This window comes from Tamandua tetradactyla, chromosome 11, assembly GCF_023851605.1.
Source record: "Tamandua tetradactyla isolate mTamTet1 chromosome 11, mTamTet1.pri, whole genome shotgun sequence".
Taxonomy (NCBI): Eukaryota; Metazoa; Chordata; class Mammalia; order Pilosa; family Myrmecophagidae; genus Tamandua; species Tamandua tetradactyla.
This window is the reverse complement of record NC_135337.1, coordinates 85,191,213-85,206,012: the sequence shown is the minus strand read 5'-3', so window position 1 is coordinate 85,206,012 and position 14,800 is coordinate 85,191,213. Positions and strand designations below refer to the sequence as shown.

General features: G+C 37.7%; 1 protein-coding gene and 1 non-coding gene across 2 annotated transcripts; one reads left to right on the top strand and one right to left on the bottom strand.

The window, feature by feature from the left end:
• Positions 1-587: 587 nt before the first annotated feature.
• Positions 588-3,863, bottom strand: LOC143649195 (methyl-CpG-binding domain protein 3-like 2B). The gene is made up of 2 exons (XM_077119386.1): positions 3,795-3,863; positions 588-1,169 (listed from the first exon to the last, which is right to left on the bottom strand). Exons 1-2 carry the CDS (start codon positions 3,861-3,863, stop codon positions 588-590), a joined length of 651 nt encoding a protein of 216 aa, XP_076975501.1.
• Positions 3,864-9,454: 5,591 nt separating this feature from the next.
• LOC143651111 (small nucleolar RNA SNORA33) lies at positions 9,455-9,585 on the top strand. The gene has a single exon (XR_013159848.1). It is a non-coding gene; the product is annotated as a small nucleolar RNA SNORA33 (small nucleolar RNA).
• Positions 9,586-14,800: the final 5,215 nt, after the last annotated feature.

Below are 14,800 nucleotides of genomic sequence, written 5' to 3'. Positions count from 1 at the left end.
GATGTAAGTTGCAGGGAGAAAAGTGGCGAGAAGTAGTTATGGCATGGTCACATTTTTTTAAATAAAATAAATCCCAAGTCCTTGCATACCTGTGCATCTGTACTCATCTAAAGAAAGCTGTGGTAGTTTACTTCCTAAGCTGTTCATATTAATTACCTTAAAATATGATAATGAAGGAATTTCATCTCTTTCTTATAAAATGATCTATATTGTTCCTTTTTCCACAGTAAACATGAACTACTTTTCTAACTTCAAATTTCAATAAATGTATAAAAAGCTTAAAAATCAATTAAGATCATAGTAAACAGAAATTTTTATGTGACTGTGTACATTGAAACGTAACGGCCACCTTCTCAGCACATGAATGTCAATCTCATACTTCAAAATCATAGAATTCTTCACACTTTGTGTCTCTCAAAGAATTTAATATACAATAGTTTGGGTATACCAGAAAGCTCATAGTTTACAGCAAGAAAATATGATGAACATGGCACAGACATGCTATTAAAAATCACGGCTGCTTCATGTTGAACGTTTCAAGGTCAATCTCAGCTTCTTTATGACCACCTTCTTATTTCACCCACTCTTCAGGATTTTTCTTCTGGGCTTCTCATTCGTTCTGCCTCCCGTGCCAGCCTGTCTGCCTTCAAGGCCTTAGCCAGTCTCTCCCTCGCTTTCTTCACTTTCCGTGCCTGCTTCCTGACATCATCATAAGTGACCTTTTGTCTGATAAGGGGCTCTGAGAGACCCCCAGGACCTGGGGGCATGCCACCTGCCGAACCACCAAGGGTGGGCTCAGAGCGGGTGTGAAGATTTCCATCAACAGCACAGCCCAAGGGCTCAGCGAGACAACCTGGTACAATTATTCCTAAGGCATTTGGGAAATCCAGGGCACTCAAAGGTTCTCCTGAGCTGCTGTATGCGTGGAGTCCCTCCAGTCTCCTGTACCAATACAACTGCTGAGGCTTTTCCAAGTTTTCCTCCGATCTCTTGCGTCTGACCACATTTTCAGGATGGGAAGTGATTTTTGTAACAGGCCTGCGGAATATGCAGCTGGTCATTCTTATAGGAAGGGCAGAACCTAAACCAGGCTTCCGCTTCGCCTTAGTGACAGCGTGCTGCCGTTTCCACCGTGAAGTCTGGGGAATCATAGTTCTTTGGAGCTTCCCCTTTAAAAAGAAAATGAAATGCACGTTTTGAACAAAATGGAAGACACAGACTATACACAATGGTAAATTCTCTTAGCTCAGTTGGAACCACCACCCTCCCAGTCTGCTGGAGAAAAGTGTCTCAAATTGCACGGTGCATCACTCTCATAGATAAGTTTGCAAAGTTTAGATTGTCAGGCCCGCATTGCAGAGATTTTGATGCAATAGGTCTAGGGTGGAACTTAATGGACTGAACTTCTAATTTCCCAGTCCTGCTGCTACTGGGTTAGGCACTGAATTCTGAGAGCTGGATCATGGATAACGAACAACTGTGAGTCAAGAATCAAAGTTCTAGAACAGTGTCCAGTGCCAAATCTGGGCCATTCCCACCCACCATCTTCATTGAGGGTATTAATCTCTCCCCTTTTCTGCCACTGTCACTTCCACATGATTAAAGTGGGACTAACTCACTATAATGTGGATGCAAGCTTTTTTTTGTACCCCAAGATTTGACATTTTCCATGCCATTCTTTTCTCCACTTTAAGTCATCTACTTTCAATTTCCCCATTGTGTGTCTCATCTCCAAAGAAATAATATACTACTCCATCCTTACTCTCATAGTTCCAATTTATTAAACCTATGCATCCAATATTTGCATAAATCTTCTATACTTTCCATTTCTTTTCTGCAAGATCTTTCCCTCAGCATTTTAATCTCCCACATCTGAAAAGCAATCTGTCATTGAGAATTCCTGCAACGCGTCTCTAGCTGTGCAGTTTTCCCCTCCCGCTGACAGTCACGTCGTAATGGTCATGCATATTCGCATGTATCTATTCCACACCGCCCTGCCCTGTGTCCTATCCCTGTTCTGTAGAAGCTCCCCTCGCTAACCTCACAGGTCACCTCTGTTATTAGCACAGTGGAGACTCAGCCTTTTTCATCTAATGTAACCCACAGCCGCGTCTATGGGGTTGATGGCATTTGACCACACATTGCTTTTGTAATTCATCTCTGGGATTCACTAGCTTTACCAAATCCTTCTGATGCGTGTGTCACATCTCTGAGCTACCTCACTTGGACTTCTAAGAACATTTGTTCTCTCCCTACAGCATCCTCTAGGCAATCCCATCCATGCCCCTGTTGAAAATACCACCCACAAAGTGAAAATACCCTCAAAATCAGTTCATCTCTGACTCGGTTCCCCAGCCCCAAATATCCACCCACGCACATTCCAACCACAGCAGAAATCCTGCTGATGGCTCAGTTCACACTGGCCAGATCACACGTTGAAATAGCGATTTCCCCCCAAAACGTGCTCTCCTCTCTCAGAACAAAATACCCACTTCTTGGTGCTAATATACTGTCCAAAACTGAGTGTCTGGACACCCTGCCCCTTCAGTATGATATCACAGAATTTTTCATCCACCTTCCTGAACCACTCACAGAGACTCTATTTTTGAATACTGGAGCAACTTTCAAGTCATGAACTAAATCTTACAACCATATTTTGATTGTTCCTGAGCCAGCAATCTAAGTTCCACAGCTCAATTCCCTCCTCAGTTTTTAAGGTAAAATTGTTTTTTACTTACATATGTATAATTTATTTATTTAACTTTTTTCTTACAAAATCAGACACACCAAGAAGATAAGACTATTGTAGCTTTTTCAGATGCTTTACACAGCAGTGTTCACATATTGCTTTGCACGTTGAGAGTTCTCAGACCTAACTCTAAAAATGTCCTTAGATATTTCAAGTCAATTCTCTTAACACTAATCTCTTGAGTGGCTTACTGTGGTAAATTAAGTATCAGAGATTCCAAATCCTTTCACCCCATATCTCATCCAGTCTCTAGATAGGATTAAATACTGTTTAAAATGCAAACTTAATCATTTCATTTTTCTTTTTAACTCTTTTTTTTCTGTCCTTAGCAGATATTAAGAGGCAGGGAAGCCATTCCTTCCCTTTATTTCTATTGACCTGCAATGACTATATCACAATCTTTAATTCCCCAAATGTTTCAGTTTGGAGGGAAATTATGTGTTTTCCAATTTATAGATCACCTACTATGTGTAAACCTGATTTTAACCCATGATCTATAGTCTCTGCTCTGGTTTATCTTAACTCTTTGTGAAAAGAAAGAGAGAATAAAAACACCAATGACTTTACAACTTATATTCAGGTAGAATGAATTTTGTGATGAATAATAAGGTGGAGGCAGAGATGGGAAGAGACAGAGAAACATAGACAGAAGTGATACAACAATTAAAGAAAAATAGGGAAAATTAACTACAATTAACAGTTTGTTAACACTGAAGATGTGGTATTTGGTCACGAATAGTAAGCTGACAGCACATGGGGTAAAAATGTAATTTCCACTAAAAAATATTATGCGAACCTTATAATGCTAAATACTGCTTCTTATCCATAGAAATGAGGTTGGTAAAAAATATTTGACCTAGATAAAAATAATAATGGTACACATAGAAAAATGTACAAATACTTGCAATCTTACTTGACAAATATCAGTGCCCTGTAAACAACTTTTTATGCTATTGACTCATTTAAAGAACTATATACAAGCAAGAAATTTTACAGATGGAAATGAATTTGTGACCTCTTGGTGCCCTGTGGATTCAGTGCTCACCAGGATAGGCTGGCTGGGGACACTTGTGGAGGCAGGATCCCCCAGGGTGCTGGAGTCGTCTGTTTCCATTGAAGTCCTGAGATGCAGAAAGCTGGTCTCCTGCTGGAAAATGCCCTGACCTCCTCCTCTGATTCCTTTTTATGGAGACAGTCTGTAATCTAATCAGCCCATAATACAGAGGACACACCCAGCTCCACATGCAGTTACCATGGTGATTAAATCACACATTCTTGATTTAATCAAACATGTATAATTACTTTCATGACCTCTCACAAGTGTTAGTATCTTAGCATGCTATAAATGCCATTTTCCCCCTTCCTTCCTTTTCTATTATTGTTTCCAAGCATTTTAATTCTGCATATGTGATAATCTCCATAAGACATTTATACTAATGCTTCATAAAACAATACTCATTTAGTTGTTTTTTGGTAGAATGCTCGCCTTCTATGCGGGAGACCTGGGATCGATTCCCGGACCATTCATCTAAAAGAGAAAAAAAACAATATTCATTTATATTTGCCTGATATTCCCTTTCCGGGGGTCTTTATCTTTCCTGCATTTCCAGCTTTCAATCTGAGATCATTTGAATTTGAACCATAATAACTCAGTCCAGTCCTTTTTCCCCATAGCATGGCTGCTAACAAGGAAAAGTTTCCATTTATGAATTTCTGAGACATCTTTATTTTAGGGGCAATATTGGTGCTGAGAGTAGATTACTGGGTTCTGAGATTCTTTATATGCTTTTAAAATGGCATCACTTTAAATTCTAGCTTCTTTTATTTATGCTGTGATGTCAGCTTTCACAATTTTCATGTATCTTTGGTTTCTGGATTCTGTTAAGATATTCTCAATTTCTTTGATTTACAGGTCATGGTTGGCTCATTATAGTTTCTTAAATATTGACATTGCTGATGGTACATTGAGTTTCCTGTGTCTGTGGGTTGATGTCTTTCATTAATGTGGAATATGCCTGTGCATTTTCACTTCTGATCATTATTACTCCATTAGTCATCTCTCCTAGTCTTTTTTTTCCTCTCTCTCCCAGTCTTTTAACAATCACCCACTTGTTCCTTAAACATGATGCTAAACTTTCCAATGTTGTGAATCCTGTGCTTTGTTGGAATAACTGCTCTTGACCTATCTTCCTGTTAAAACATCAGCCTCTTTTCTGCAATCAATCTTTTCTTAATTTCTTACATTCATAATTTCACTTCTAATTATAAACCAGAAAAGTTTTCTTTAAAGAGATAGGAGATAGCATCCACATCAAGATTAGATTATTTATACTTTCAATACAATACAACTCAATATAAAGAAAAATTATAACATAAGAAAATTATAAGTTTAAGATATATTAAAGATACACTATTAAGAGAGATAGAGTAGAAATTCACTGTGGGCGGGCCATGGTGGCTCAGCAGGCAGAGTTTTCGCCTGCCGTGTCAGAAACCCAGTTTGGTTCCCAGTGCCTGCCTATGCAAAAGAAAAAAAAAAGAAAACCACTCAGTGGATGATATTACATATATCACGTATATCAGAAAAGGACATCAAAATAAAACATATATAACTCTGACCAAATAAAAACATAAGGCTGACCACCAACTAGAAAAATGGGTTAAAATTTGAATAAAAACTACAAAAAGGATTAAAACCAATCACTCAATTAAAATATGGGCACAATTTAGCTACACTTAAAAACAGCAATATCGAATTCTGGAAAGGTGTGGGTGATGAGATCACTCATGCAAGGTTTTGGAGTTTAAGTTGGGTGCACTATGTGGGACAGCTGTTAGGCAGAATCTACAGACTGAGTACATGCGTTTTACCATTATCCTGTAAGCAAATAATCCCAAAAAAATTGTGTACGTGTGTTCTCTATGGACACACCCTTGTGTGGTCACAGCATGTGCAGTCTTAATGTCTTCATGCTGACAATTAGCCAAATGCTCATCAATGGGTGGTGGATAAATACTGCAGCATCCACAACCAACAGTAGTGTACATAACCACAAATATTCCCCAAAAATAGACTCAATAAAAAGGTGGAGTCTCAAAACACTCATGTTGAGGCAAACTCAACATTGTGTGTTATCAGGATAACCCATGTTATGTGGTTACAACCTGCTGCAGTTTGAGGGCATGTCTTTGGGAATTATATTGGGTGGCCACATTCTACCCATTTCCCACTGTGACTCGTTCAGTTCCCAAGTACTTGAATGCACTTGAGTAGAAAAGTACCTGCTGTGAGATGCAAAAACAGTTGTGGGGTTCTGAATGTGAAAGAGGTTCCCAAACTGGTGTTTTTGGAGGCTTCTGAATTTTTGTCATTAAAAAGTGGGCATCTTATATAGAGACCAAGGTGAAGAGTGATATGCCTGGCAATTGGCATGGCTTTGCTTCTTTTCAGCAGGGTGGAGTTTAGAGATAGTCTGATCAGATTATGACCTGGATTTGAGTTTTGCTATTACTAAAGCCACCCTTAAAACCCATGCTTCAAATTCCTTCCCAAATGCTGTGGGTTTAGGGTGGGCACTTGATTTAGCAGAGTGCCTTTTATCCATGTCTAATCCAACTTCAGCTTTTGACTTGTCCTTAGTTTGATGCATCAGAGAGGGTTTATCTCTCAAAACATTTTACCCAAAGCTTGTTAGTCAGAAGGTAAAATTTGTGCTGCTGGGGAGGTGTTTTCACTGTCGGTCTGACAAACCTTCATCTTTGAGAGGCTTGTCCTGGTTCTAAGAAGCGAGTTCCTTTGGAAATCCATGCCCACTCCAGCTACTCTCTTGGGTTCTACATGGACTTCTGCCTCTCCGTCCAAGAGAAAGTTTTTTCTTTCTTGTTGATTCTTCTCAGCAATGTGGGATTTCATCAGTGCCCTGAAGGTGACAGTATTTGTTGCCTTCCCCTTTGCAATCAGCATTTTGTTTCTTAGTGGTGTCAGACCCAGAGTGGATTTTTTCCCTTCTCTCAGTCCTATACACTGAGAGGGGTTTTGTAGGACCTCCTGATTCTTTTCTGTGAATGCCTGATAGGATTTTTAGAGAAAATTCTACAAGACAATGTACATTCCCCTATGGTTGATATCCCAGGGGGCCCACTATCTCTTTCCTAAATTCTTTCTCCACCAATTTGCTGATAATCCCAGCTGAACTCTTGTTTTGAGAGACTTGCCACTTCTTGCCCAAGTAAACCAATATTCATGTCTCCTCTCTCCATGAACTTTGGTCCAGTTGGTTGCCCTAAGTAGATTCAAGAATAATTTGAACTGGCTATTTTTCAGACTATTTCACCTTATCATATTGGAAACAATATTTTTCCAAGCTCACACTCTCTGTGAATGGGTCCTGGGTTACGTTATTAATGCAATCTAGTTTCATTGCAGGTACCTGAAGGAAGGACTCTCAGTTTATTAAGTATATCAGATGTGATTATCCCTCTCCAACTATGAACCTTTGCAATCTGGTTTAAGGAATAGAATTCGTTAGAACATATTTTGCTGTTCACAGAATCAGTGGGACAGTTAGAAAAATAGTATCTTAGCCTAAACTTCCAAGAAAGAAATGGGAGAAAACTACATCATAGAGTTTGCTGATAGGAAATCTTTCTAAAAAAATATTTGTAGTGTGTAGGTTTATTTTGGAGGTCTAAATGCATAAAAATACGTTATGTATTTAGACAAGATTCTGGCATTTAGAAAGTGTTATATGTTTTTGCTACTGTTATTTTATTATTATTAAATATTTACTATTGTTGGTAATATTTGCTGAATTACAGGCCCATGAATTTTTATATGCCTTCATATCACTGATCACATATCTGTGAATGTTTAATAGCTTTAAGAAAAAGTTCCTACCTTTGTGTTTATTCATAGTATTTTCTTTATTTTTATACATTGTTGCTTTCATATATTATCATCATCAAAATTTTTGGCACTTGCCAAAATTTTGGCAAAGAAATAATTGAAAATGATGGGCTCTAAGAAATTGCAAGAATAGGGAAAAAAATCAAGCATATATTTCCATTGTCACATCTATTTTAATCTCCGGTTCTTCCCTTCCTCTCATTTTACTGGCAAATTAATTTTTGAATAAATTATATTCTTTTTATAGTACAATTATTGGTGTGGAAATGACAAATAATATTATATGATATCACTCAACCATTCCTCTGTCCTCTGAATTTTCTGTAAAATTATAGTTAAATCTATGTGTTTAATGTGATTCTTATTTTCTTGTTCACAAGAATGCTTCAATGGTGTTGGTATCATCCAAACTTTTATGAAAGTATAACAGTATAATCAATTATTTAGTTAGCTTGAGGTAGTTTATACAGGAAATTTAGGTAAACTCTTGATTCATTGCTTTTCTTTAGAATTTATCCAAATATTTTGTTGTTTCCCAGTATCTTTCAAAAGTGGTCTTTAAAACTATTTCTTTGATATATTGTAATAAATTTATGGGTTTTATACTATAACATGCATTTCAACTCAAGGAAAATGGTACTGTTTTTATGATCATTTGCTCCAATTTCGGCCCGGGGGATCCCTACAGTTTGGCCCGTAAATCATTAAACACAACCCTTATAACCAATGAGAGTGTTCTTCTGATGTGAAAGAATTTTCAAGCTCATCCTTATAAATTTTCTGCCCCATTTCTGGATTCAGCTATTTCTCCAAGGCATCGTGATTCCTTTAACTTGTAAATGGTTATTATAAATCACATCTGAGCATTGGACTTATTGTTCCAGAGCTGGTCATTTTTATCCCAGAGTATTTCAGTGAATGGAGCTATGAAATGCATTTTTAAAAAAAGATCAATGGAAATGTGTTTTTTTAACGACAATAGGCATCATGGATGAATGAGTGCTCATAGTGTCCATTTGAATTCAGATGTGCAGGGTGTGTGTGAAACCTCCTCCTTTTTATACCTGAACCTAATTTTTCTCTAAGACTCAGTTCTTCTGTGAAAAGTAAATTTTCTAAGGCACCTGCAAGTCCATTAAGGTACCTTCTGAGCCCATTAAAGGGCTCAGAAGGAGCTATGCAAATCATCATCTTCTCTGAGTTCCTTTCTCTGATCAGTAGGAGCAGGGTATCTTTAAAAAATCCCATTATTTAGAATATTGCAATTTTTTCTTCTGATTCTGTTAGAGTTTATTGCATGTATTATAAGGCAATGTCATTTAATGCCTATGGGTTTAGAACGTTCCACCTTCCTAGTGTATTGGACCTACATACTAATATAGTCATTTTCTTTATCCTTGGAAGTGCCCTTTCCTTAAATTCACTATCCTCTGGCATTAAAGTCAGATAAACATGCTTTATTTTCATTAGCATTTACCCACCATATAGCTGTCATTCTTTGAAAATGAAATAGGCATTATTTTCAATTCTTACATCTTTGAAATACCCCTTTAAACAATATATGGCTGAGCGCTTTCCCCTTAGCTTCAGTATATGGTATCATCATTTGCAACAGCTAAAAAGGAAAAGGAAACCTAAGGATCAATTAATGCTTCTGATTCAGAATGTCTTGGGTAGAGCCTGGGTGATGCTGGTACTTGTCCTGGGACCACATGGTGAGATCCACTGACATAAGGGCCTAACCAGACATTTTTACTGTGGTGCTGACACTAGAACATTACTGTAAGATTATTATTATGAAGCCAGCCAATGACCCTGCTTACCTAAATGTGTTTCTGCAGAAATTTAAGAAAAAGCTGACAGTAATACAGCCATGCCATGAGCCTTAAGGCCACTAAAGTCATTAAGATCCCTGAAAATGATTCCAACACATTGTGTCATTAAATATTTGTTCGGACTTCTGGGTCAAGATGGTGGCTTAGCAATGTGAACATTTTAGTTCGTCCTCCAGAGCAACTACTAAATAACCAGAAACGGTACAGAAGAGCTTCTGGGAACACGTCAATGACCGGACACACAGTGTACCCTAGTCTGGACCAGCTGAACTGGCTGCGAGCCCCCCAGAATTGTGAGATCCCCAAGCCACGGCAGCTGGTGCCCCTCCCTCACAGGCTGCTTCCCAGAGAGAAAAGGAAAGGAACTTTACCAGCAGCAGGGTCTGAGCACAATCAAACGCCAATTGTGGAATTAATTAACAAATTCTGACTACTAAAAATAGGCCCCCAGCTCAGGTGAACCTGGTCAAAGCAGAGGTTGCTCATTTTTGCCCCAGTACCAAGGGGGCAGGGCTGATGGAAAAAGAAAAAAATAAAAAGGAAACAGAGGTTTTTGGGGCTGTCTTTCTACAAAGGCTTGACTGCCTTTGGATATAGCAGCAGGACTTTTCAGGCTGCAACTGCCCCAGACATAGGTAGAATGAGCTCATTTGGGGGCTTGTCTGGAGCCTGTGCCTTCCCCAGGGGAGGGGTGAAGCCCAACTCAGGTGGAATCCCTCCCTCAAGGAATTCAGACCCCCAGGGTTTGGTAATTTGAAGTCATTAAAACCAGCCTACAACCTCTCCTCTGTCTCCACAATGCCCCCAGCAGGGAGAGTCTGCCAAAGCTAAATGTACCACATCATCTTACACTGGTGGGGCCTGCAGACAGACAAGTACCACATAGTGGGCAGGATAAGAAAAACAGAGTCCAGAGACTTCACAGGAAGTGTTTTAACTTGCCGGGTCTCACCTCAGGGAAAGCCAATGCAGGTGAATCTTTCCTCCTGATAGGAGGCCAGTTTGGCCTGGGAAAATCTTGCTGTGGTCTATAATACCTAAGTAGACCCTCCTAAGGGTGGGGAGGGGAAGGCACCACACAAGCAGGGCAAGAAACAAGAAAACAAGAACTGAAAAATTCTCCTCTGTTAAACAAAACCTAAGCTAGAGGTCCAGATAAAGCAGAACTGAATGTCAAAGAACAGATAGGCAACAAATTCATCCAGCAAGAAAACCCTAGGTAAAAAAAAGTGAAAGCAATCACTAGAATGAACTAAATAAGGTAATTAAAATGCCTAGACGCCAGCAAAAAATAACAAATCACACTAGGAAAATTGAAGATATGGCCCAGTCAAAGAAACAAACCAACGATTCAAATGACATACAGGAGCTGAAACAATTAATTCGGAATATACGAACATACATGGAAAACCTCATCAAAAACCAAATCAATGAATTCAGGGAGGATATGAAGAAGGCAAGGAACGAACAAAAAGAAGAAATTGAAAGTGTGAAAAAACAAATCACAGAAATTATGGGAATGAAAGGCAAGATAGAAGAGTTGAAAAAAACAATGAAAACCTACAGTGATAGATTTCGAAATGCATAACATAAGATTAGTGAACTGGAGGATGGAACATCTGAAATCCAGCAAGAAAAAGAAAATATAGGGGAAAATATGAGCAGGGACTCGGGGAATTGAAAGACAATATAAAGCGCATGAATATACGTGTTGTGGGTATCCCAGAAAGAGAAGAGAAGGGAAAAGGAGGAGAAAAGCTAATGGAGGAAATTATCACTGAAAATTTCCCAACTCTTATGAAAGACTTAAAATTACAGATCCAAGAAGTGCAGCGTACCCCAAAGAGAATAGATACAAATAGATGTACTCCAAGACATTACTAATCAGAATGTCAGAGGTTAAATAGAAAGAGAATCTTGAAAGCAGCAAGAGAAAAGCAATCCATCACATACAAGGGAAGCCCAATAAGACTATGTGGAGATCTCTCAGCAGAAACCATGGAGGCGAGAAGACAGCGGGATGCTATATTTAAATTATTAAAAGAGAAAAACTGCCAACCGAGAATTCTATATCCAGCAAAATTGTCCTTCAAAAATGAGGGAGAAATTAAAACATTTTCAGACAAAAAATCACTGAGAGAATTTGTGACCAAGTGACCAGCTCTGCAAGAAATATTACAGGGAGCACTAGAGACAGACATGAAGACAGAAGAGAGAGGTGTAGAGAAGAGTATAGAAAGGAAGACTCTGAGTAAAGGTAAAATGAAGGAAAATCAGACATGACATATAAAATCCAGAAGGCAAAATAGTAGAAGAAAGTACTACCCGTGCAGTAATAACACTGAATGTTAATGGATTAAACTCCCCAATCAAAAGAAATAGTCTGGCAGAATGGATTAAAAAACAGGACCCATCTATATGCTGTCTCTACTCAAAGGACATGAGGGCAAGGACATAAATGGACATTTGCACACTAATGTTTATAGCAGCATTATTTACAATTACCAAGAGATAGACACAGCCAAAATGTCCACCAACAGACGGTTGGCTAAACAAACTGTGGCATATACTTAAGATGGAATATTATGCAGCTGTAAGACAGAATAGAGTTATGCAATATGTAACAACATGAATGGACCTTAAGGACATTATGCTGAGTGTGATTAGCCAGAAACAAAAGGGCAAATTCTGTATGGGCTCACTGATATGAACTGAAATTAGTGAATAAACTTGGAATATTTCATTGGTAACGGAGACCATCAAGACATAGAAATAGGGTAAGATATTGGGTAATTGGAGCTGAAGGGATACAGATTGTGCAACAGGAGTGAATATAAAAACTCAGAAATGGACAGCACAATATTACCTAACTGTAGTACAATTATGTTAAAACACTGAATGAACCTGCATGTGAGAATGATAGAGGGAGGAGGGCTGGGGGCATAGATGAAATCACAAAGAAAGATAGACAATAAAGATTGAGATGGTATAATCTAGGAATGCCTAGAGTGCATAATGATAGTGACTAAATGTACAAATTTTAAATATGTTTTTGCATGAGGAAGAACAAAAGAATGTCATTACTGCAGTGTGCTGAAAATAGATGGTAATTAATATTTTAATATTTCAACTTATGTGTGAGACTAAAGCAAAAAATGTTTACTTGGTACAAATTTATATTTTGACTAGTGCATCTCCTAATATAACTTATGTAGATAGTTGGTTGAACACCTTAAGTACATGGAACTTTGAGTAGGACATGAGATTTTGTTGGTTTATCCAGGTGATGCCCTGATGAATCACAGAGTGATTTGATCAGTGAGTGGAGAAGTATTTGCAAAGTCCCCTTTGGGGAATGGTGAGAATGGGGGAAAATTCAACTTCCCCAAGTTGAATTCTTGATATTCTCACCAGCAGTGTGGACAACCAAAGCTATAGGCTGAGCCCCCAATCTTGGGGTTTATTCATATGAAACTTAACCCCACAGGGGATAGGTCAAGCCTACTTAAAATTAGGCCTAAGAGTCACCCCCAAGAGAACCTCTTTGGTTGCTCAGATGTGGCCTCTCTCTCCAGCCAACACAGTAAGCAAACTCACCACACTCCCCCTGTCTATGTGGGACACGACTCCCAGGGGTGTGGATCTTCCTGGAAATGTGGGACAGAAATCCCAGAATGAGCTGAGATTCAGCATCAAGGGATTGAGAAAAACTCTAGAATGAGCTGAGACCCAGCATCAAGGGATGGAGAAAACTTTCTCGGCCAGAAGGGGGAAGAGTGAAATGAGATAAAGTGTCAATGGCTGAGAGATTCCAAACAGAGTTGAGAGGTTGTCCTGGAGGTTATTCTTATACATTAAGTAGATATCACCTTGTTATCCAAGATGTAATGGAGAAGCTGGAGGGAACTACCTGAAAATGTAGAGCTGTGTTCCAGTAGCCATGTTTCTTGATGATGATTGTATAATGATATAGCTTTCACAAAGTGACTGTGTGATTGTAAAAACCTGTGTCTGATGCTCCTTTTATCTACCTTGTCGACAGATGAGTAGAACATTTGGAATAAAAATAAATAATGGGGGGAACAAATGTTAAAATAAATTTAGTTTGAAATGCTAGTGATCAATGAAAGGGGGTAGGAAGAATGGTAGGTAAAATTTTTTTTCTGTTTTTGTTTTATTTTTCTGTTGCCTTTTTATTTCGTTTTCTGAATTGATGCAAATGCTCTGGGAAATGATCATGATGATGAATATGCAACTATGTGACAATATTGTGAATTGCTGCGTGTGTGTGTAGAGTGGAATGAGCACGTTTTGGGAATGTTTGTGTTTCTTTCTTGTAATTTTTTTAATTAATAAAAAATTTAAAAAAATTTGTTTGAACTAGTATCATATCTTTTTTTTGAAAAAAATGTTGTTATGTACGTATATATATATGAATACTTTGTCTCCTTCTTTGCAGTTGGTAGAAATTTCTCATATACGAATAATAGTTTTTTCTCAGATACACATTACAAATAGTTTTCTAGGCTGACAACTATTTAAACTTTGTTTCCATGTCCTTTGATCTACTATTGTTTACTTTTGATACAATCAAATCTATCTAGCCTTTGTTTATTTTTTATCTTTGTATCATCTCTAAACTATATGCTTACTTATAGTGTTTACAGAAAGCATTCCTAAATACTCAAAGCAAGTATTATGCAAAACTGTTTATGAGCACACTGAAATACCACTGCAAATTAAAATGTTACCCAAAATTTTTAATAAATATTTCATAAAGTGACATGAATACAGATAAATCATGATTACACAATGTTCAATTCTGGAGAGGAAAATATTGTACATCAAAAATTCTATAAAAGTAACTTATCACATTAATTAAGATTTCCATAGCATCATTCAAACTGTTAATGCAAGATCATCCATTCTAAGAATCGATCCAAGATCTGATCATTTTATTCTCAAGCAGAAAGTTGGTTATTGTTACTGTATACAGTTCACTAAAAACTTTCTATATTATTACTAACATTATTAATTTCCATTATTTATATATCTGAATATAGTTAAAATGGAAAAATTTGAGTATAAACACAAAAAAGTACCAAGAAAACCCTCGATTTTTCAATTACAGTTCAATCTGTCTGATGAATAAAAATGCAAAAATCCTCAACAAATCAAATCCAGGAGCACTTTAAAATAATTACACACATGACCAAGTGGGATTTATTCCAGGTATGCAAAGATGGTTCAACATTAGAAAATCAATTAATGTAATATACCTTCAACAAATCAAAACTTTTAGAAAAACCA